Raw genomic sequence first — 25,092 nt, 5'->3', positions numbered from 1 at the left:
ACCTTAAGCATGAGAATAGTGTGCTATTCACCTGCTATTCATTTTGGTTGGGATCAAATAAATGAAGATGTGGTGGAGGTGTGTGTACAGACACACCATATTCTGACCTTTACTTAATTCCCTAATAATTCCACCCACTTTATGTGCCAGAAAACCATGAATAAGGTCTAGTGAACCTACCGGTTCCAAGTGGAAAAAGCATCTACTTCATTTTTTACAATATAAATAACACCATTCTCCATGCTCTGTAATGTACAACTTGATAAGAGCTAATGAAAATAGATGGGTAAATGAGTAATCTGTTTGGATAAGGGAATTGTAAATATAAATGACACTTGTTATAGATATATTTGACCTTCTAATGGCTGGAGACAAATGTGAAACCAGTCATATGGCAGCAAACTAAAGCATATCAACATATCGACTTTCCCCCAGTAAAGTTGAAATGATCTGCCATTATGCAGAATTTTAATTGTACGGCCTTTTAAGTTGGAGGAATGGGCACTCTGGATTGTCTTAATTATAGGCTCCCCTGACTTTCTCTGCTTCCTATTCCTATCATGTTGAATATTAGCCAGTATCAGTATCGACTGTCAGTAGGCCTAATAACAACACATATTACACTGCTAATTTACTGTTAGTTCTCTTCAGTTGGTACTACATTATCATTACATTTAATTCCATTGTTTGGTTTACCTTCATTTGCTGGGGTAAGAAGAACAAGGAGGGGAGTGTGTGTGAGTGAGTCTATGTTTGGGTTGCATCTGATCTTGTGGTCCAGTTAATGACTATCTGGGTGATGAACTCCTCCCCACTGTGAGATCAACCAATCCCCATGGCCCCAGCCTGTCTCAATGACCCCTGAGTCTTTTAAAGTTGGTAAGAGGGTGTGTGTGTCTGTGTGTTTGTGTGTGTGTGTGTGGATATAGAGACAGTGTTTTGTGTGTGGGTGGGGGGGTCTTAGAGATTTGATTTCTATAATGTTTCCCAGACAGTGTGCAGACCATCTAATTGGCAGTAACAGAGTGTATTGGGTTCAAATAAACTATGTTGAATTTAATAACACAATTCCAAAGGCAAACCTTAGTACTGACATTCAAACACACACGTGTTCTCATGTGCCCAAAAGTCCCAATTCAAGTTTAAAGATGCAATCTGCAAACTATACCGAGACTAAAGTGTTAGACACATAGTACTCGACCTGGTCTCCAAAGATAGATTAGATTAGATTGGATATTTCTTTATTGTCTGATTTTCACAGATATTTGCTTTACATGCATGAAAATGCACTGTGATATGTTGAGAGACATGGTATGGTATAGGCCAGACATCAAACATTTCTGACTAAAATACTCTGTACATATCTCCCCCCCCCACACACTACGGGGACTCAATGAGAAGACCTTTGGTGGGCCAGCCCATCATTTGGTTGTCTGGATGTGACATGTCATTTTCACACACTTGTCAGTTTAATGTTGGCTTATGTGTGTTTTCGAAAAGGATTCAAACATTTACAGGGTGAACACATACAGCATCTAACATCTGGTTGACCAGACAACAACTAACAACACGACAAAACAACACACAACAGAATGCAAAGACAACTTTCAGAAATGTGTACTTTTTAAGTGCTCCTCGTCATATCATTATAGACTTTCCATAACATGAATAATATTGAACATAAAAAGTCTCTCTCTCTCTGTCTCTCTGTCTCTGTCTCTGTCTCTGTCTCTGTCTCTGTCTCTGTCTCTGTCTCTGTCTCTGTCTCTGTCTCTGTCTCTCTCTCTCTCTCTCTCTCTCTCTCTCTCTCTCTCTCTCTGCCTCTTCTTTCCTCCTCCCATTGGTTGTACCTAGAACACGGAAAGAGCCAATCAGAGCTCAGCTCTCGGCCCACTCTGTGCCCAGCCTGTCAGGGGCTTTTTGTGTGCATAAACTTTTTCATTTTTTTTCTTCCATCGTTCAGCCCTCGGGGTGCGCAGCATGCAGAGAGATTGTTGATGAGAGAAAGAGAGAGAGAGAGAGAGTAAGGAGAAACCATGCAGTATCTCAGGCAACCCAGTGAGCCCAGTGACCGAGCCTGACAACCTGATCCCCCCGGACAACCAGGGAACAGCAGTCTGGTTAACCACAAGACCCGGTGACACACACACATCTCCAACTGGAGAAAGAGAGAGAAAAAGGGGAAAAGAGAGAAAGAGAGGGTAGACCACCAGATGTGTGAGAGAGAGCAGAGAGAAGGAGATGCTCAGAGGGACCGGACAGTGACCAGGAAGGAGACCATAGGAAGAGAGAGAAAGGAGTGCGACCACTGACAGAACACCTGGGGTTGTATTGAAATCTGGATTGTTTGTAAAGTGGTGTTTGACTTTTGGTTCTGTGCTTCTGTTAATCTGAGAGACAACAGGAGTTCTGAGAGAAAGTTCTGTGTTACGTCCTGCCTACAGTACTGCCTCTTTGTGGAAGCACTGCGCTACACGACTGCTACAGGTGTTCTGAAGAGGTCAAAATATTCACTAAAGAGAAGGAGCACAGAAATAGGACAGACACATAGAAAGGAACATAGAAAGAACATACATTTAGTAAGAAAGAAAAAAATACTTCAGAAAATCCCAGAAGAACAAAGAGGGTAAGAGAGAGAATAACAGGTCTAGAGACAGACAGAAACAGATAGACGAAAAGACAGGATGGCGAACTCGGGTTTCCAGTTGCTAGGTTACTTCCTGGCATTGGGTGGTTGGATAGGCATCATCTCCACCACTGTGCTGCCCCAATGGAAGCAGTCTTCATACGCGGGTGACGCCATCATCACGGCTGTGGGGCTCTACGAAGGCCTGTGGATGAGCTGTGCCTCACAGAGTACGGGACAGGTGCAGTGCAAGGTGTTTGACTCCATGCTGTCACTGGACGGTGAGTAGGACATCGCGACAGTCACTCATCCACTTGCAAGCTGTCATAATCTTGCTTTCTATCCTTAACTTGACTTCTATCTTTCCTCTCACTTTCTCTCCAACTCTCTGCCTCAGCATTGCATCACTGAACAAATCCTCTCTTTCTCTCTCTCACTCTTTTTCTCCCTGTTTCTTTTTTGACTGTTGCCATTCTCTCATTCTCTCTAACTGCCACAGTTTGAATGGGTTGAATGAGAATGTTATTCAGAGCAGTCTTAGATGCCTGTGTGTGGACAGTTATAATCTGTCAGTAGAGTTGGTCACTATGAGATGCCTTAAAGCTGCTGCCTCTCTTATAAACAATCTGTTTACCCAATTCACAACATGGGCCATTAACTGTGTTGATTTATAGAGAGTATTTGTCTAGTAACAGCATGATCCTATTATCTATTTAACTTATTGTATGATTCAGCGACTAAATGCATAAACACAAGACAAAACAATCTAACTAATCCATCTGTCTGGGACACATTAAAGTCAGGCATAAATTAATCAGATAAAAAATGCTGCTGTTGACATGTTTAATTAAGAGACAGACAGAGGGAGAGAGGGGGAGAAGGAAAGGGAGGGAGAGAGAAAGAGAGGGAGAGGGAGCAAAAAAGAAAGAGAAGAAAGAGAGAACGGGAGAGAGAGAGAGTAGGAGAGAGAGAGAGAGAGTAGGAGAGAGAGAGAGATAATAGGAGAGAGAGAGAGAGAGATAGAGAGAATAGGAGAGAGAAAGTAGGAGAGAGAGAGAGAGAGAGAGAGAGAGAGAGAGAGAGAGAGAGAGAGAGAGAGAGAGAGAGAGAGAGAGAGTGTAGGAGAGAGAGAGAGAGAGAGAGAGAGAGAGAGAGAGAGAGAGAGAGAGAGAAATAGGAGAGAGAGAGAATAGGAGAGAGAGAGAGAGTGTAGGAGAGAGAGAGAGAGAGAGAGAATAGGAGAGAGAGAGAATAGGAGAGAGAGAGAGAGTAGGAGAAAGAGAGAGAGTAGGAGAGAGAGAGAGAGAGAGAGAGAGAGAGAGAGAATAGGCGAGAGAGAGAGTAGGAGAGAGAGAGAGAGAGAGGAGAGAGAGAGAGAGGAGAGAGCGAGAATAGGAGAGAGAGAGAGAATAGGAGAGAGAGAGAGAGTAGGAGAGAGAGAGAGAGAGAGTAGGAGAGAGAGAGAGAGATAAAGGAGAGCGAGAGAGAGAGAGAGAGAGAGAGAGAGAGAGAGAGAGAGAGAGAGAGAGAGAGAGAGAGAGAGAGAGAGAGAGAGAGAGAGAGAGAGAGAGAGAGAGAGAGAGAGAGAGAGAGAATAGGGGAGAGGGAGAGAGCAGGAGTGAGAGAGAGAGAGTAGGAGAGAGAGAGAGAATAGGAGAGAAAGAGAGAGTAGGTGAGAGAGAGAGAGCAGGAGAGAGAGAGAGAGATGAAGGGAGAGAGAGAGAGAGAGAGAACGGGAGAGAGAGAGAGAGAGAAAGGGAGAGAGAGAAAAAAAATAAAGAGAGAGAGAGAGAGAGAGAGAGAGAGAGAGAGAGAGAGAGAGAGAGGGAGAGAGAGAGAGGAATGTGGGGTTCTGGCGTAAATGATCCCTGAATATGAGGCTCCTGTCATCTCCAAGCTGTTTAGAGTAGACCTACTGACTCATAACTGATGACAGGTCATTTACATGAATTCACCTGTCTATTGTTTCTACTGGTTACCATGTTAGAATTACTAATGGAAGGTTACAGGGGGAGGACTTGGTCAGATAATTTGTCTGTAATTCAGGAAAACACCCTTTGGAGTTTTCTGTTTTTCTTTGTGGTTGATTAAGAAACACGGATGCCCAAGTTAATCCCTGTGACGCACACCGCCCCAAAACAACAAACCACATGTTTGGCCACTGTGCAATTAATTATATCAAAACATTTTCTGTGGCTTTCGCTGTGAGGTTGAGCTGGATTTTACATATCCTTTGGCTCATCGGCGTAATAAAAACAGAGTATTGTCCCTGTGATGAATAGTGGTTGTTTGGAGAAGAAAAGCCCAGTGTTGAGCCATACACCAGAGATATTCTCAGAATGTGCTCTGTCTTCCCCACACACACGCATTGTTCCTCTCTGGCCCTAACACCGTGTGTGTGTGTGTGTGTGTGTGTGTGTGTGTGTGTGTGTGTGTGTGTGTGTGTGTGTGTGTGTGTGTGTGTGTGTGTGTGTGTGTGTGTGTGTGTGTGTGTGTGTGTGTGTGTGTGTGTGTGTGTGTGTGTGTGTTTGTATGTTTGTATGAGTGGACAATGAGCGAGTGTGAGCAAACAGCATCACATACTTTGGTGCCAACACTTGATAAGTTCATCCCGTGTTTCTGCTACTTGTTGCTGTCTTTCATTCCAAAATCTCTCTCTCTGTTATGGTAAGGTAAAACTCAGTACTGGTCTTGGATGCATGGTGTTTATGTGTGTATGTGTGTGCTTGAGCATGGGTACTGTAGTTGAATGTCTGGTGAGTGTATGTGTTTGTTAGGCAGTTCCTGCAGGTATCTTTTATTAATATAGTGTGCTAAATTAACCATTCTCCTTCACTACACAGCATGAGGAACATGTGATGAGGACTAAATGTTCAGCAGACTGTGTTGTTGGAGTGTTGGAGTGTACCAAAGCACTGCAGTGGAAGCTGATGGACTTTTTCAGCTTCAGCTTCGATAATTAACATTTCGAAGATGTTCTGGGAGACTTATGACAAGGTCTGGACACTAGACTGACAAAAAGAAGGATACTACTCCCTGTGCATACTGTACGGGTCCCGGGGAATCTTGTTTCATTCTAGTCTGAACAGTGGTGCTGAAGGAACAGTTCTTCTTCTACTTGTTGCAGTTTCAGTCTCAGAGGCAGATACTGCCTGGTATTGGTCACAACCCACCTAAGCTCTCAGTTCTCTGGGCTCTACAGTAATGAAACCTCTGTACTGCATTAGACAGTGTACAATACCACACCAGCACTAGTGCTATACAGGGTATAACAATATAGGACAACATAGGACATACAAGACAATATAGGTAGATTTTGGCCAACTTTAGAGGGATGCTATATAGTTTCTTCTGAGCATTCTATTCAACCAGTCATGATGAGATCGCTGAGCTGTTATGGGTCAAGATTTTACAGGAGATGCTAATGGCTGCCATGGAATCATGTGATATCATTTCAGTTACATCAGGCTTTTTGAATGACAGTAGTAATTGCCAAAGTAACTGCCAAAGTAATTGCCACAACTCTCTCTCTCTCTCTCTCTCTCTCTCTGGCTCTGGGACATATGATGCAAATACACCCATGTCCCCCGTGTAGCTAGGTTACTGTGCTACTGTAACCAAAGTGTTTTGTTGCCAGGTTTGAGGAACGGGGGATCCCATTGAGGTGAAAATCAAAGATAGTTTTCTCTTTTGACACCTTAGTGTTAAATACTGCAGTGAGTCCAAGCCGTAGATCACTCTCTCCTACAGACTTATGAACTGCCAAAGGGGGAGGAGTTGCAATCTACTGCAGAGATAGCCTGCAAAGTTCTGTCATACTTTCTAGGTCTGTACCCAAACAGTTCGAACTTCTAATTTTAAAAATGAATCTCTCCAGAAATAAGTCTCTCACTGTTGCCGCCTGCTATAGACCCCCTCCGCGCCCAGCTGTGCCCTGGACACCATTTGTGAATTGATGTGCCCTCCATCGAGCTTCAGAGTTCGTTCTGTTAGATGACCTAAACTGGATATGCTTAACATCCCGGCAGTCCTACAATCTAAGCTAGATGCCCTCAATCTCACACAAATCATCAAGGAACCCACCAGGTACAACCATAAATCCGTTAACATAGGCACCCTCATAGACATTATCCTGACCAACTTGCTCTCCAAATACACCTCTGCTGTTTTCAATTAGGATCTCAGCAATCACTGCCTCATTGCCTGTATCCGCTATGGGGTCCACGGTCAAACGACCACCCCTCATCACATAAAAAGTTCCCTAAAACACTTCTGTGAGCAGGACTTTCTAATCGACCTGGCGTAGGTATCCTGGAAGGATGTTGACCTCATCCCGTGAGTAGAGGATGCCTGCTCATTCTTTAAAAGTAATTTGCTCACCATGTTAGATAAACATGCCCCGTTCCGAAAGTGCAGAACTAAGAACAGATAGAGCCCTTGGTTCATTCCAGACCCGACTGCCCTTGACCAGCAAAAAAACATCCTGTGGCGGACTGCAATAGCATCGAATAGTCCCCGCGATATGCAACTGTTCAGGGAAGTCAGGAACCAATACACAGAGTCAGTCAGGAAAGCAAAGGCTAGCTTTTTCAAGTAGAAATTTGCATCCTGTAGCTCTAACTCCAAAATGTTTTGGTACACTGTAAAGTCCATGGAGAACAAGAGCACCTCCTCCCAGCTACAACACTGAACTGTGGCTAGGTAACACGGTCACCACCGATTAATCCACGATAATCTAAAATTTCAAGAAGCATTTCTCAACGGCTGGCCATACCTTCCTCCTGGCTACTCCAACCCCGGCCAACACCCCCCCCGCAGCTACTCGCTCAAGCCTCCCCAGTTACTCCTTCAAATCCAGATAGCAGATGTTCTGAAAGAGCTGCAAAACATGGACCCGGTTCACCAACTACTTTGCAAACAGAGTTCAGTGTGTCAAATCGGAGGGCATGTTGTCCGGACCTCTGGCAGTCTCTATGGGGGTACCACTGGGTTTAATTCTCGGGCCGACTCTTTTCTCTGTATACATCAATGATGTCGCTCTTGCTGCGGGCGATTCCCTGATCCACCTCTACGCAGACGACACCATTCTGTATACTTCTGGCCCTTCCTTAGACACTGTGCTAACTAACCTCCAAACGAGCTCCAATGCCGTACAACACTCCTTCCGTGGCCTCCAACTGCTCTTAAACACTAGTAAAACGAAATGCATGCTCTTCAACCATTCGCTGCCCGCATCCGCACGCCCGACTAGCATCACCACCCTGGCCGGTTCTGACCTAGAATATGTGGACAACTATAAATACCTAGGTGTCTGGTTAGACTGTTAACTCTCCTTCCAGACTCATATTAAGCATCTCCAATCCAAAATCAAATCTAGAATCGGTTTTCTATTTCGCAACAAAGCCACCTACACTCCAAACTTACCCTAGTAAAACTGACTATTCTACCAATCCTCGACTTCGGCGATCATCTACAAAATATCTTCCAATACTCTACTCAGCAAACTGGATGCAGTCTATCACAGTGCCATCCGTTGTGTTACCAAATCACCTTATACCACCCACCACTGCAACCTGTATGCTCTAGTCGGCTGGCCCTCGCTACATATTCGTCGGCAGACCCACTGGCTCCAGGTCATCTATAAGTCTATGCTAGGTAATGCTCCGCCTTATCTAAGTTCACTGGTCACGATAACAACACCCACCCGTAGCACACGTTCCAGCAGGTATATCTCACTGATCATCCCCAAAGTCAACACCTCGTTTGGCCGCCTTTCCTTCCAGTTCTCTGTTGCCAGTGACTGGAATGAATTGCAAAAATCGCTGAAGTTGGAGACTTTTATTTCCCTCACCACCTTTAAACATCAGCTATCTGAGCAGCTTACCGATCGCTGCAGCTGTGGATAGTCCATCTGTAAATAGCCCACCCAATCTACCTACCTCATCCCCATACTGTTTTTATTTTATTTACTTTTCAGCTCTTTTGCACACCAGTATCTCTACTTGGACATCATCATCTGCTCATTTATCACTCTACTGTGTCATGGAATTAATCTGCTAAATTGTAATTATTCGCTCCTATGCCTTATTTATTGCCTAGCTCCTCATGCCTTTTGCACACACTGTATATAGACGTTATTTTTTTCCTACTGTGTCATTGGCTTGTTTTAATGTTTACTCCATGTGTTACTCTGTGTTGTTGTCTGTGTCACACTGCTTTGCTTTATCTTGGCCAGGTCGCAGTTGTAAATGAGAACTTGTTCTCTGGCCTACCTGGTTAATAAAGGTGAAAAAAAGAAAACACAGACTTTGGCATGGTTAGATATTTAGAATCTCAGGGTAGGATATTGGCATTAAAGATATTTAAAATATTTTCTAGTAAGACATATGAACTGTTGAGGAATGTTTGGTGGCAACATGGAGGATAGTTTGCTGAACTCTCTACAGCTCTGGATATTACAGTGGAATATCTGACCCCTGGCCCACACATGCTGATGGAATGGTGGATGGTCTGACGTCCCCCCTTTACATCACACCATGCCCCATCGCCAGTTTCCCTGCTGACCATTGTGAGGACATCAGTAGAGTTAGTAGAGGCTATGTACTGGCACACATTCTCTCTCTCTCTCTCTCTCTCTCTCTCTCTCTCTCTCTCTCTCTCTCTCTCTCTCTCTCTCTCTCTCTCTCTCTCTCTCTCTCTCTCTCTCCCCAGTATCTTGCTGTTTCTCTCCCCCCAGTGTCTCTCTCTCTCTATTTCTATTTTTCTCTGTCTCTCTCTAGTGATTGATCTCTCTCTCTCTCTCTTTCTCTCTCTCTCTCTCTCTCTCTTCTCTGCCTCTATCGTGATCGAGTGTGGTGCTGTTTCTTGTCAACTGGACAGGAGTGCTGAAATGGTGGTGCGGCACTATAGATGTAAAATACGCATCTGAAGCTGAAGGCTCACATGAAAATCATCATCCACATATCTGTGCCCCTGAACTTAGCTTACACTATTCCACAAAGCCTGTCACACTGACATTTACATTAATAGAATGAAGGTAGAGTTGTTGAAACAGTTTTAGTTTTGGCAAAACCAATGTTACTTATGAAGTCACAAGTGATTTCACAAAGGACAATGTCCATCGTCCACATCCACACACACATCCAGCTTGTGCTTGGCACTGCCAGCCTTGGCATGGGGTAGGGAGGAATATACACACACACACACACACACACACACACACACACACACACACACACACACACACACACACACACACACACACACACACACACACACACACACACACACACACACACACACACACACACACACACACACACACACACACACACACACACACACACACACACACACACACACACACACACACACACACACACACACACACACACACACACACACTTGACTCCTCTGTTAGTCCATTGATCAGAGTGGTGCCCTGTAGGGCCAGCCCAAACTCCCCACACACTTTTAAAAAGGAAAGAATGGATGAAAGGGAGAATGGAGAAAGAGAAAATAAAAGCTTTTTCTCTCATAAAGTATTACAATTCTCCTTAGTGCCACACATCAATCTAACTTCAAAGCTCGTCTGCCCATCACTACCCCTTTCAGATCAGGTTCTGAAGTGTAATTTATTGCCAACTATGAATGTGCAAGTGTGTTTTCCCATCATAAAGGTAGATTATTACTGTACTTACGTTTGCTGGACAGACTAATAAAAGACAATTATTGTTCTCCAGTTGTACTTGATGTACATTTTCTCATACTGTCAGTGTCAGTATTACATTATCCTATGTAGTTCTACTATCCCATTCTATTCTATTCTATAATGTATAGTAATTTAGTCTGCTGTAAAGATGTAGATATGTGTTCATTTGGTTCATGCATGTGGGTTTTGTTGTGTGAGAGAGTTGATCTTATGTGAACCTGGATAAAGGCTAGAATAGATTTTAGATCTTGGTGTGAGTATTAATGCTGTGTGAGTCTTGTACCAATGTTTTCTTCATATTGTGTTAGCCTTGTAGTCTCTTCCAAGGCTGCTGTGTCAGTGTGTGTGTGTGTGTTGCAGGCCACAGTGTCTGATTGCGGTGGCGACAGCCCTGTGAAAACAATCCCGCTTTGTGACAAAGCCACACTAATCCCACTGTGTGAAACATGTAAAACAGGCCCTCCTACAGTGTGTGTGTGTGTGTGACAGAAAATTAGTGTGTATGTTCCTACGGAATGTGTCCATAAGTTAGTGTGTATGTGTGTGTGCGTGTGTGCGTGGGCGTGAGCGTGTAAATTTGTAAAATGTCCCGCCCACTGAGTTATGTGGGCACTGATGTCTGTGTGGGAATCCATGGAATTCTGAGCAGTGAAACCACTGTGAAGTTATTTGGAATGATTAAGAGGGACAGTTAAGTCAAACTCTGGACTAAGGCTGCCGTTATTAGCCCATTTTGGAACATGGAAGTTGGAAACATAATGAGTTCAGAAAGAGAGAGATAGGGAAAGAGAGAGAAAGATAGAGAGAGAAAGATAGAGAGAGAAAGATAGAGAGAGAAAGGGAGAGAGCAATAGGGAGATCGAGAGAGAGCAAGAAAGAGGTGGATAGAAAGAGAGAGGGAGAAAAAAGAGCCAAAGAAAGGAGAATGTGTGTCTTTGTTGTCTCCAGTTTTGTGTAAAGAAGTTGAATTATGATTTCATTTTGATTTACAATGTGGTGGTTGTAGTATAGTTTTGGTTGGATTCTTTTCCAGTGATGCTTTGCACAGCAATCCCACTGAATACCTTCTATCCTAACGTGGCTTAGCTTTCTTCCACTCCCGTTCTGCTCCAATTGAACATCTGATACTGAGAAATCTAGAGCTTCAATACCCACATATAGATATTCTATATGAATATACCCTGTGTGTAGATATTCTATATGAATATACCCTGTGTGTAGATATTCTATATGAATATACCCTGTGTGTAGATATTCTATATGAATATACCCTGTGTGTAGATATTCTATATGAATATATCCTGTGTGTAGATATTCTATATGAATATACCCTGTGTGTAGATATTCTATATGAATATATCCTGTGTGTAGATATTCTATATGAATATACCCTGTGTGTAGATATTCTATATGAATATACCCTGTGTATAGATATTCTATATGAATATACTCTGTGTGTAGATATTCTATATGAATATACCCTGTGTATAGATATTCTATATGAATATACACTGTGTGTAGATTTTCAGGATGAATATACCCTGTGTGTAGATATTCTATATGAATATACCCTGTGTGTAAATATTCTATATGAATATACCCTGTGTGTAGATATTCTATATGAATATACCCTGTGTGTAGATATTCTGTATGAATATACCCTGTGTGTAGATATTCTGTATGAATATACCCTGTGTGTAGATATTCTATATGAATATACACTGTGTGTAGATTTTCAGGAAGAATATACCCTGTGTGTAGATATTCTATATGAATATACCCTGTGTATAGATATTCTATATGAACATACCCTGTGTGTAGATTTTCAGGATGAATATACCCTGTGTGTAGATATTCTCTATGAATATACCCTGTGTGTAGATATTCTCTATGAATATACCCTGTGTGTAGATATTCTCTATGAATATACCCTGTGTGTAGATATTCTCTATGAATATACCCTGTGTGTAGATATTCTCTATGAATATACCCTGTGTGTAAATATTCTATATGAATGTACCCTATTTGTATAAATTCTCTGTGAATTTACCATGTGTGTAGATATTCTATATTTTTCAAAAAAAAAATAATTTAACTAGGCAAGTCAGTTAAGAACAAATTATTATATTCAATGACGGCCTAGGAACAGTGGGTTAACTGCCTTGTTCAGGGACAGAACGACAGATTTGTACTTTGTCAGCTCGGGGATTCAATCTTGCAACCTTTCGGTTACTAGTCCAACACTCTAACCTCTCGGCTACCTGCCGCCCTGTGTGTAAATATTCTCTATAAATATACCATGTGTGCAAATATTATATTTGAATGTAGCCTGTGTGTAGATATTCTATATGAATATACCCTGTGTATAGATATTCTATATGAATATACCCTGTGTGTAGATATTCTATATGAATATACCCTGTGTGTACATATTCTATATGAATATACCCTGTGTGTAGATATTCTATATGAATATACCCTGTGTGTAGATATTGTCACGGTTTTCTAATGGTGAAGGAGAGTCGGACCAAACTGCAGCGCGTATATTGTGATCCATGTTTATTTACACAACGTAACACGAATCCGAAACACAAACTCTACAAAACAATAAACGTAGTGAAAACCAAAACAGCCTTAACTGGTGCAAACTAACACAGACTAAGGACATCAAGACACTCAGGACAATCACCCACAATACAACCAAATAATATGGCTGCCTAAATATGGTTCCCAATCAGAGACAACGATAAACACCTGCCTCTGATTGAGAACCACTTCAGACAGCCATAGACTAACCTAGAACACCCCACTAAACTACAATCCCACTATCTACACACCACATACAAAATCCCATGTCAGACACTGGCCTGACCAAATACATGAAGAAAAACACAAAATACTACGACCAGGGCGTGACAGATATTCTATATGAATAAACCCTGTGTGTAGATATTCTATATGAATATACCCTGTGTGTACATATTCTATATGAATATACCCTGTGTATAGATATTCTATATGAATATACCCTGTGTGTACATATTCTATATGAATATACCCTGTGTGTAGATATTCTCTATGAACATACCCTGTGTGTAGATATTCTATGAACAAACCCTGTGTGTAGATATTCTATGAACAAACCCTGTGTGTAGATATTCTGTGTGTACCATGTCTTCTCTCTGATCTCTATCTGAAGCCGAGTAAAACTGCCCTAACAGACCCTCTTTCTTCCCTCCTTTCTATAATTCCCTTCACCCTCTTTCTCCTCTTCATCCCCACCTGTCCTCCCTTCTATATTCTCCCTCACTGCTCCCTCCCTTTTCACCCCCCCATGTTTCCCCCTCTCCTCCTTTTTTCCTCTCACCCCTCTAACCTCTTTCTCCCATCTCTCTGCCTTTAACTACCTTTTATCCTGTCCTCATCTCCCCGCTCTCTCTCCACAGTGCACATCCAGACGTGTCGTGCTCTTATGGTGGTGTCCGTGCTGCTGGGCTTCATAGGAATGATAGTGAGTGTGGTGGGGATGAAGTGCACTAAAGTGGGCGACAACAACCCCATCTCCAAAGGACGCATAGCTGTGTCTGGAGGAGCCCTCTTCCTGCTCGCAGGTGAGATTTCTGCAAGGTGACCATCATGTGACTGTCATGTGATTAAAGAAACACACACAATTTTTGGGCAAGTAAAACATCTCCAAGGATCACAGCTGGTGTATTGCAGATGTTAGTTGGGTCTTGGGATCAGAAAGTCTCCAAAACTACGATCAGACGACACCTACATAACCACAAGTTGTTTGGGAGGGTTGCCATAACATTTCCTTTGCTGTCATCAAACAACAAACTCAAGCTCCTACAGTTTGCCAAACGTTACTGGAACTTTAAATGGGTCTGGGTTCTAAGGGTCAGATGAGACCAAAATAGAGCTTTTTGGAAACAAACACCAGAGGTGGCTTTGGCGTAGACAGAAAGATAGCCATACAGAAAAGTACCTCATCCCCACTGTTAAGTATGGTGGTGGGTCTTTGATGTTGTGGGGCTGTTTATCTTCAAAAGGCCCTGGATACATGGTGTCATGGACTCCATCAAGTACCAGCAGATATTAAATCAACACCTCTGCTAGGAAGCTTAAACTAGGCCGTGGTTGGATCTTCCAGCAGGACAGTGATCCAAAGCACACCTCAAAATCAATATAAAAATGGTTCACTGACCACAGAATCAAGGTTTTAACATGGCCATCCCAGTCCCCTGACCTAACCCCCATAGAAAGCATGTGGGAAGAGCTGAAGAGAGTCCACAAGCGTGGACCTTGGAATCTGACGATCTGGAGAGATTCTGTATGGAGGAATGGTCTCAGATCCCTTGCAAATGTGTTCTCCAACCTTGTTAGGCATTACAGGAGAAGACTCAGAGCTGTTATCTTGGCAAAGGGAGGTTGCACAAAGTATTGAATGAAGGGGTGACAATAATTGTGGCAAACATATATTTGAGAAAAACATTTGTTGTATGATAAGAACATATTATTTCCTTCAATTATTTGTCTTCAATTAAAGGTTAGATTTTTGTGAATATTTTGAATGAAAGACCAAGAGGATGAACATTACAGATTTCTTTTTCACAGCCCGTTTTGCTCATATTTACCAAGGGTGCCAATATTAGTGGAGGGCACTGTAAACTCCTATACAAATTAAAAGGCTATTAGAAAATGTATACAGGTAAAGTACCACTCTTCAAATTTAAGGTTCAGGCACTACAGTGATTTATAATCTCACTTACAGGTACAGTGGGGCAAAAAAGTAGTTAGTCAGCCATCAATTGTGCAAGTTCACCCACTTAACAAGATGAGAGAGGCCTGTAATTTTCATCATAGGTACACTTCAACTATGACAGACAAAATGAGAAAAAAAAATCCAGAAAATCACATTGTGCCCAAATAAAGGAAACACCTGAGCAAATGAGGGATAAAAAGTATATTGAAAGCAGGTGCTTCCACACAGGTATGGATCCTGAGTTAATTAAGCAGTTAACATCTCATCATGCTTTGGGCCATGTATAAAAATGCCCAGTGGTGTCACGATCGTCGCAATAACATTCGGACCAAGGCGCAGCGTGATATGGATTCAACATATTTTTATTCGTGAAACGCACAAAAACAATTAAGAATACACGAAACGTGATGACAATGGAGTGCTCACAGACAACTACATATAAACAAGATCCCATAAAACACAGTGGGGAAATGGCTCCCTAAATATGATCCCCAATCAGAGACAACAATCAACTGCTGCCTCTGATTGGGAACCATACCAGGCCAACTTAGAAATAAAACAACCTAGATTATCCACCCTAGTCACACCCCTACCTAACCAAAATAGAGAATAAAAAGGCTCTCTATGGTCAGGGTGTGACAAGTGGCCAGAAGAAGAGATCGTATTGACTTTGAAAAAGGGGTTTCAATGGCGCATAGCGGGTGTGTGTGTGTCTCGTCTCAATCACCAGATCTCAACCCAGTTGAACACTTATGGGAGATTCTGGAGTGACGCCTGAGACAACGTTTTCCACCACCATCAAACAAAACACCAAATGATGGAATTTCTCATTGAGAATTGTGTCGCATCCCTACACATAAGTTCAGGAAACATGTAGAATCTATGCCAAGGTGCATTGAAGCTGTTCTGGCTCGTGGTGGTCCAACGCCCTATTAAAACACTTCATGTTGGTGGTTCCTTTAGGTTTGGTAGTTACCAGTAGGTTGTTATCTCTCTATATTCAATGGAGTTTACTCTTTTACTGCTGGAGTATATTCATTTCTTGCATTCCTTTGACAAAATTCTCTCACCAGAGGCTTTCTGGGTAATTAGGATTCCAGCTGTAAACAGGAATGGTGATTTTGGAACGATAAGCTCCCCTGACCTCAGAGACAACTATGAGCTTGAGAGAGATAGAAAAACAACCTCAGAGTCATTACACAAAGTGTTTCACTGCTATGTGTGCGTGTTTGTGTGCTTCCATGTGTGTGTCCTTGTTCAGTGTTATAATTTGATGTTAATAAGCTGGGTTGAAAAGCAATAACATTTTTCTCTCTCTCTCTCTCTCTTTATTTTTTTTCTCTCTCTCTCTTTATTTTTTCTCTCTCACTCTCTCTCTCTCTTTCTCTCTCTCTCTTTCTCTCTCTCTCTCTCTCTCTCTCTCTCTAGGTCTGTGCACGATGGTGTCTGTGTCCTGGTACGCCACTCAGGTGTCCTATCAGTTCTTCAACCCAAACACGCCTATCAATGCCAGGTAACCCTATCACACTGGTCACACACTGTATCTACCACTCAGTTAATCTCTGATACAGATATCATGTCTATAGACACATTTGACCATTTCCGCTACAGGTATGAGTTTGGGTCTGCCCTGTTCGTGGGATGGGCGGCGTCTAGCTTGACTGTTTTGGGCGGATCCTTCCTGTGTTGCTCCTGCTCCAATGAGGAGAGGCGAGGGCAGCAGTACTACCGCCAATCACAACCATCCACTGCCAGGGAGTACGTGTAAACTCCACACACCTCCCAGCAGCCACACAAACAGAGAGCAGAGACCACTCTTTGCTCGTCACCCATTTACCTGTTACTCATACGTAAAGCTTACAAATACTTGCGCACACACACACACACACACGCACGCACGCACGCACGCACGCACGCACGCACGCACGCACGCACGCACGCACGCACGCACACACACACACACACACACACACACACACACACACACACACACACACACACACAGTCTCCAAGTATCCTTTGCATTTTCGAAACCCTTAAGAATTCGGATGACATTTATTCTATAGAACATATTGTTGAGCGGAAACTTTTATATTTTATTGCAATACATGTCATTGACAGGATGGTGATGTTGCTCAATTAAACTTTTAAAAATTTTATGTGAATAAAATCTGTCATGTGACTTAAAAGACATTATACCATAGCATTGTTGAATCCTCTTTTCTGATTGGCTTGAATGGGATTCTAGAGCATGCATTATTTCCCAATAATGCACAGTATATTTGCACGGTAGAATTCAATGGCTGTAGTTCATTTTTACATGTTTTATTTGACCTGCTTTTGAAAGCAAAAGTCATTTTGCTAACATTTTCATAATAGCAAGCCAGGACTGATGGTTTGGTTAGCGAAACTAGCAAGTCTGTTTGGTTAACACAGCAACCACAGTCACTATCTTGTAAACTTGCTAGCTCCTTCAGTAGATGTTGAATACATTTCTAGTGGTAAATGTGTTTAATTATAGCCATGGTATGAAAGGGATAATCAACTCGGGGCTCTATGTGTTCTCTGGAAAATAATGCAACTCGTTGGAAGGTCACTTTCACTCCGCTTGCGCGTCATTCATTATTTTCCATAGAACGCATATTCCCTCGTTGATTATCCCTTACTTAGACATTATTTAACGTATACTGGACGTTTGTCTTTATAACAGACAGCCTCCTGAATTTGACCGTAAGATACAGTTGATAATTCAGTTTTTGCACTTTAATAGACGTGAATAAAAAAACTATTTGTAAAACAGTCTTCCTCTATGCAAACCAATAAAGTAATGCCAAAGTAAGTTACTGTGTAGAGGAGCCATAGGTAATGCCTAAAGGTAAATTGTGGGACAAATATGATCAAAGAAAAAATACAAAAAAATACAGTTTTGCCTTTTCGTGGGTTTGGTTAGCATGTCCTATGCTTCCTGGTTGGAGCTGTGTGTTTGTGTGTGTTGCGTTGTAGCCTTTAACACTTAAACATTCCAATCGAATGTAGTTGATGACACTATATAAAGGGCTAACCTTCTGATTAGAATTTAAATCAGTTTCCACAAAATGATTCCTCTGAACATCTTATGAGGTCATCAGTTCGAATCAGATGTAAAGGAAAGGTAGAATATGTTGTGAGCTAAAAGAAATGTTGTTTTAACGAGAGAGAGATGGCCATTATATTATGCCTTAACATCATGCTTCATTCGTTAACACATCCAAGTCTACACAATACTGATCATCCACATGTTATATATCTCAGAGAATGAATGGGATACGGAACACTGGCTGATCTCTTATAAAAACCAACTGTTATAAAAAAAACTGAGATTCAGTTCAACTCAGGGGTTTATTATTCTGGTGTTCAATAGACAAACAACTCTTATAGAAAACATTTATTTTCAATGGAAATTCAAGATCCATTTTGTACTACTCTATTCTATACTACTAAATATCATTGTATGTCCATCTAGCCACCTGAAATTAAAGTATACAAGTATCCACTCAGGCCATCTAGACCCCCTGAACGCCAACTCACATTTCTCTGCTTCAATCCACAACCCAATACTACTGACTCTTTATCATGGCTCTTCAACATACATTAACTTGGGTGAAAAGGTTGGTTCATCGGGCTTCCGATAACAGAACCATTTAACTTTTCTAAGAACCGTTCAATACCCCCCATTTTCTGGTTGTTTGGCCCCTCTTCTTGGTAAAGCCTTTGTATATGGAGTGTTCCATTATACTCAGAATGGGGGTGCACAGGTCTTGAAGGACCTCCTCCACTTCTGCTAAAACCGTTATGAGCCCATCTTCAGCAGATGTCCTCTAAGAGTCATTACCAAAGGACAAACATGACCAAACTACCTAAAAGCCCACTTCAAAGATAATAGAATGAAATATTTGAATACGTTTTTTGTTTCACTTTATGTGCGTACCTATGGTAGGTCTAACTGATGTGAAACACATGTACTACACTAGTTTATTGACCAGGACTTTTAATGATTTATATTGCTTTTATAAACATTATGTTTATTTGTCTTCAAAATAAGCAATACAATGTTGAACCACCAACAACATTTTCCAGAAAAGTTCTTCTTTTTAAGACCTCCCCTCCCAAAATACTATTACTGTGTGCCTCAAGTGACTAGGTATATCAACAATAATGTAAGATACTGTATACTAGCTGTCAAAAAAGATTCTGGTTCCAACACGACCAAACTGTTTCCAAACCAAACAAAACCAACAATCATAAACCCAACAGATTTGGGTTTCATATCAGATCTATTCCATGCCATAGAACACATGATCGTAACAAATGATCTGTGTGCTGTGACTGACGAGCTTCTGCTAACTTCTCCATCATTCATCCTCCAATGCTTCACTTAGCGCCAACATGCTTTCACTTTCAAAAACACTGCATGAGCACCTAGAATCAACCATCTTCACTCATTAACCACAGAGCTAATGAAAGCCTGGCTAGCACCTCTTTTCATTCATCCTTACCTAACATGTAGCATCAAGCACTCATTCACTCACTAACAGCAGAGAGCTAGCTGCCTGTAACGATGAAGCAGTGAGTTTTTGATGTGTCTCTCTTTCCCCTCTCGTCTCCTCTCCTCTAATGCTGTTCTTCTCTGCCTGTCTTCTTCTCTTCCCTAATTCAGGGCAGAGTTGTTGAGTGAGACTAGTTTCCCTGACTGACCACCCCCTGCCTTTTTTCGAGGACTGTCCGAGTTACGCTCACTGTTTCCCCTTTCCCTGCTCCTTCCTAGATTCAAAATGTGGACCCTTGTCTCTCCGCTATAGCATATGTCGCACCCCTCTACCTCCCCCCCACCAGCCCCACACTCCCTTCCTTAATGTCTGCACCTTATCTGTCTCTGATATTAAGTTATCGGTCAACAAAATGTCCGCCACACCTTTAAGAGCTTGCCACTCCCCTTTCCCTCACCCCCTTGAGGTTGTTTGTAAATAGGGACTCTGAAAGGAGAAGTATGGTTAGGTGGTTAGACCCCACCTTTCAGACTAGAGGGGTGGCATTACTGTATTTCATCCTGTGAACCCTTTACTAGAAATTCCATTTTGTCATTTTCTAGTTTATTTACTGAACTTTAATTGTATAGGTAAGATTTGTCATGTCATGTTTTGTTGATTTCTGCTTCACTGATATCCTATGATTTCTGGGTTTGTAGATATGTGCCTTTTGGTTTTGTTCTCTGAGATACAAGTGTACATTTACTGAAACATGTTTTTTTCTTTTAAATTGCAGACCAAATGTTAAAAGTTCCCCACCAGAGAAAAAGGAGGAATACTTATAGTTTGGGCGACTCCTTTGGCCCCACGATGTGTTAGATTGTTGGCAAAAGGCAAGACACTGTCTAACAAAAACAGACAAGACACTGTCTAACAGAAACAGACAAGACACTGTCTAACAGAAACAGACAAGACACTGTCTAACAGAAACAGACAAGACACTGTCTAACAAAAACAGACAAGACACTGTCTAACAAAAACAGACAAGACACTGTCTAACAGAAACAGACAAGACACTGTCTAACAAAAACAGACAAGACACTGTCTAACAAAAACAGACAAGACACTGTCTAACAGAAACAGACAAGACACTGTCTAACAGAAACAGACAAGACACTGTCTAACAGAAACAGATAAGACACTGTCTAACAGAAACAGACAAGACACTGTCTAACAGAAACAGACAAGACACTGTCTAACAGAAACAGACAAGACACTGTCTAACAAAAACAGACAAGACACTGTCTAACAAAAACAGACAAGACACTGTCTAACAGAAACAGACAAGACACTGTCTAACAAAAACAGACAAGACACTGTCTAACAGAAACAGACAAGACACTGTCTAACAAAAACAGACAAGACACTGTCTAACAGAAACAGACAAGACACTGTCTAACAGAAACAGACAAGACACTGTCTAACAGAAACAGACAAGACACTGTCTAACAAAAACAGACAAGACACTGTCTAACAAAAACAGACAAGACACTGTCTAACAGAAACAGACAAGACACTGTCTAACAAAAACAGACAAGACACTGTCTAACAGAAACAGACAAGACACTGTCTAACAAAAACAGACAAGACACTGTCTAACAGAAACAGACAAGACACTGTCTAACAGAAACAGACAAGACACTGTCTAACAGAAACAGACAAGACACTGTCTAACAGAAACAGACAAGACACTGTCTAACAAAAACAGACAAGACACTGTCTAACAGAAACAGACAAGACACTGTCTAACAAAAACAGACAAGACACTGTCTAACAGAAACAGACAAGACACTGTCTAACAAAAACAGACAAGACACTGTCTAACAGAAACAGACAAGACACTGTCTAACAAAAACAGACAAGACACTGTCTAACAGAAACAGACAAGACACTGTCTAACAAAAACAGACAAGACACTGTCTAACAGAAACAGACAAGACACTGTCTAACAGAAACAGACAAGACACTGTCTAACAGAAACAGGCAAGACACTGTCTAACAGAAACAGACAAGACACTGTCTAACAGAAACAGACAAGACACTGTCTAACAGAAACAGACAAGACACTGTCTAACAGAAACAGACAAGACACTGTCTAACAGAAACAGACAAGACACTGTCTAACAGAAACAGACAAGACACTGTCTAACAGAAACAGACAAGACACTGTCTAACAGAAACAGACAAGACACTGTCTAACAGAAACAGACAAGACACTGTCTAACAGAAACAGACAAGACACTGTCTAACAGAAACAGACAAGACACTGTCTAACAGAAACAGACAAGACACTGTCTAACAGAAACAGACAAGACACTGTCTAACAGAAACAGACAAGACACTGTCTAACAGAAACAGACAAGACACTGTCTAACAGAAACAGACAAGACACCGTCTAACAGAAACAGACAAGACACTGTCTAACAGAAACAGACAAGACACTGTCTAACAGAAACAGACAAGACACCGTCTAACAGAAACAGACAAGACACCGTCTAACAGAAACAGACAAGACACCGTCTAACAGAAACAGACAAGACACCGTCTAACAGAAACAGACAAGACACCGTCTAACAGAAACAGACAAGACACTGTCTAACAGAAACAGACAAGACACTGTCTAACAGAAACAGACAAGACACCGTCTAACAGAAACAGACAAGACACCGTCTAACAGAAACAGACAAGACACCGTCTAACAGAAACAGACAAGACACCGTCTAACAGAAACAGACAAGACACTGTCTAACAGAAACAGACAAGACACTGTCTAACAGAAACAGACAAGACACTGTCTAACAGAAACAGACAAGACACTGTCTAACAGAAACAGACAAGACACTGTCTAACAGAAACAGACAAGACACTGTCTAACAGAAACAGACAAGACACTGTCTAACAGAAACAGACAAGACACTGTCTAACAGAAACAGACAAGACACTGTCTAACAGAAACAGACAAGACACTGTCTAACAGAAACAGACAAGACACTGTCTAACAGAAACAGACAAGACACTGTCTCAATGAAAACAAAAGCAGACAAGACACTGTCTAACAGAAACAGACAAGACACTGTCTAACAGAAACAGACAAGACACTGTCTAACAGAAACAGACAAGACACTGTCTAACAGAAACAGACAAGACACTGTCTAACAGAAACAGACAAGACACTGTCTAACAGAAACAGACAAGACACTGTCTCACTGAAAACAAAAGCAGACAAGACACTCTATAGGAAACACACTCTCAGAATGTTACAAAATAAACTCAGAATACACTTTTGAAGTAATACATCTCCAGACCAACCCAAATGGGTAACTAGTATTTTATCATTCTTAAAGATGCCCATGTGTTAAATGTTTAAATGTATTTTAGAATCTATTTTGTACACAAGCAATATTGAAGTTTTTTTTTATAGCAGAGTGTTGTTACAGCAATTGTCCGTGCTCACCTATGACATATAACGGTTATTTGGAAAATTGAGAGAGAGTGAACCCGATTCTGTACTTCTACACAGAAGTGCCCAGGTGCATATACCACCACCTCCAGCCTTTCTGCTACATATATGCTCTACTGCAGTGCCTTATAACGTGTGTCTGTGTGTGTTTTTGACTGTTATACACGGATTCCGCAGTGTCACATCCTATATGGATGATGCATATCGTACCCGTATTGTAAAACATATCCGTGCTCGTCTTTTTCTCTTGCATTAAATGATACACTCAGACAAACTGTTGCATGCAGTTTTATCTCGGAACAGAGATGTTAACTGTACTGTAGCTAGTATACCACTTAAATAAACAACAGAAAGACAGATTTGTAAATGGCCCTAACAGATGAAAGCGAAGGCACACCTTGTCAAAGCTGTGAGCCTGTTTGGAAGTAGTACATGTACTGTATCCCGGATTGAGGATATTATACCTGCATTCTGTTTAGTTAAGTGGCAATATGATTTAGTGTGGATGGAAGAGATGTTTTGTTATTGACTATGGAGGATGTTCTGTACTCCAGGTGCTGAAAGCACTGTCTCCTGTACAAGCCCTGTATTGGCCAGTTTGCGGAATGTAATCAGGTCAAACGTGTTTTTTCTGTTGCATACATTTAGTTACCATATATTTTCTTGATCTAATATTCTCTATTATTATTTTACTGTATGTATCATCTCATTTAATGTATACTCCTGTCTGTTTATTTTAGAATAAAGTAAACGGATAAAAACCTTGTGTTCATGCTGTCTTAAAGATACACATTCACCATCACACACACACACACACACACACACACACACACACACACACACACACACACACACACACACACACACACACACACACACACACACACACACAAATATGAGTCAGGTGTGTGGGCAGAACAAGGCCTCTTCCTGGAGTTCAGATATGATTTCACACCTCTTTACTCCTCCTTTTCAACCTCCCTCTCTTTCACCTCTCCCACTTTCTCTCTTCCACCCCAAATACCTCTCTTGCTCCCCGTTGTTCAGTAATTGCAGACGGTGGAATTCCAGTTCTGCCTCAATAGGTCTTCTGTATTCTCAGAGTCATTATCAGTTAACATGCACAACCACCACCACCACCATATACACTACATTACCAAAAGGATGTGGACACCTGCTCGTTCAACATCTCATTCCAAAATCATGGGCATAATAGTTTTTCCAACTGCTTACACACATTTTCAAAACTGTCTACTTTTTTCAAAACTCTACACACAATTCCCAAAACTGAACACACAAAATGCAAAATGCCTCACATCTCCTTCAAAATGTAACACTGCATTCAAAATGCCGTAAACACATGTCAGAATGAAGCATTTGCATCAAATGGCAAACACTGCTTTCATAATACTACATTTTTGGATATACCATGTAAACACTGTTGTTCTAAATCTAAAGCTCTTTGGTCTTTCATAGGCTTATATCTACATTTCAATACAATGTTCTACAGTGAAAGTAATCTGCTGAGAGGGGTAACAAGTACACTGTAAACACCAATGCAATGTAGAAACAGAAAATATTTATTAGACCAAACATTACTGTTGTATACAGTAGCATACAACAAAACCATAAACATATGTAAACCAAAGGTATATTCTTTAGAATACAGTAAAGAACACAATTGTGTGTGTGGGGTCCCGGGGGGGCAGTCCAAGAATTGGTAGGGGGAGGGTAGTCACCAGTGCTAAGCTACGCTTTATCTCTTCTCCGGCCTGGGTCTGGCCACAATACTTCGTCCACATCACAAGATACGTTTTCTCTTGCCAAACATCGAGGGAAGTATCTCCTAGCATGGCGTATCCAACCTTGGACAGAGGCATCCTCTATGTCCCCTCCATTGCCTGGAGAAGCGGCATGCGGGCATAGGGTTGACGATCATACACTTTCCAGCGCCAGGCTGAGAAG

At 41.6% G+C, this 25,092-nt stretch overlaps 2 protein-coding genes across 3 annotated transcripts in view; both read left to right on the top strand.

Moving 5' to 3' along the window:
- The window catches only part of LOC118400263 (succinate dehydrogenase [ubiquinone] iron-sulfur subunit, mitochondrial-like), a 401,361-nt gene that overhangs the window by 111,648 nt on the left and 264,621 nt on the right, over positions 1-25,092 (top strand). The window lies entirely within an intron of this gene.
- Positions 1,944-23,889, top strand: LOC118370844 (claudin-19-like). Of its 2 annotated transcripts, none has more exons than XM_035756028.2 (5): positions 1,944-2,907; positions 13,784-13,948; positions 16,531-16,615; positions 16,714-16,860; positions 20,404-23,889. In XM_035756028.2, exons 1-5 carry the CDS (start codon positions 2,685-2,687, stop codon positions 20,450-20,452), a joined length of 669 nt encoding a protein of 222 aa, XP_035611921.1. In that variant the 5' UTR covers positions 1,944-2,684; the 3' UTR covers positions 20,453-23,889. The 2 variants fall into 2 exon arrangements, with proteins under 2 accessions (XP_035611921.1, XP_035611922.1); XM_035756029.2 differs by having other exon boundaries at positions 1,945-2,907; positions 19,799-23,889.

Source organism: Oncorhynchus keta, chromosome 21 (genome assembly GCF_023373465.1).
Source record: "Oncorhynchus keta strain PuntledgeMale-10-30-2019 chromosome 21, Oket_V2, whole genome shotgun sequence".
Classification (NCBI taxonomy): Eukaryota; Metazoa; Chordata; class Actinopteri; order Salmoniformes; family Salmonidae; genus Oncorhynchus; species Oncorhynchus keta.
Note: the sequence above shows the minus strand (reverse complement) of the source record. Positions and strands in the feature narration are given on the sequence as shown.

Bases quoted from the DNA above. Each gene is read 5' to 3' on its own strand.
- LOC118370844 (XM_035756028.2), top strand. From the start codon at position 2,685: ATGGCGAACTCGGGTTTCCAGTTGCTAGGTTACTTCCTGGCATTGGGT. The intron at 2,908-13,783 runs GTGAGTAGGACA...CTCTCTCCACAG, and splicing joins CTCCATGCTGTCACTGGACG to TGCACATCCAGACGTGTCGT. The intron at 16,616-16,713 runs GTAACCCTATCA...TTTCCGCTACAG, and splicing joins AACACGCCTATCAATGCCAG to GTATGAGTTTGGGTCTGCCC.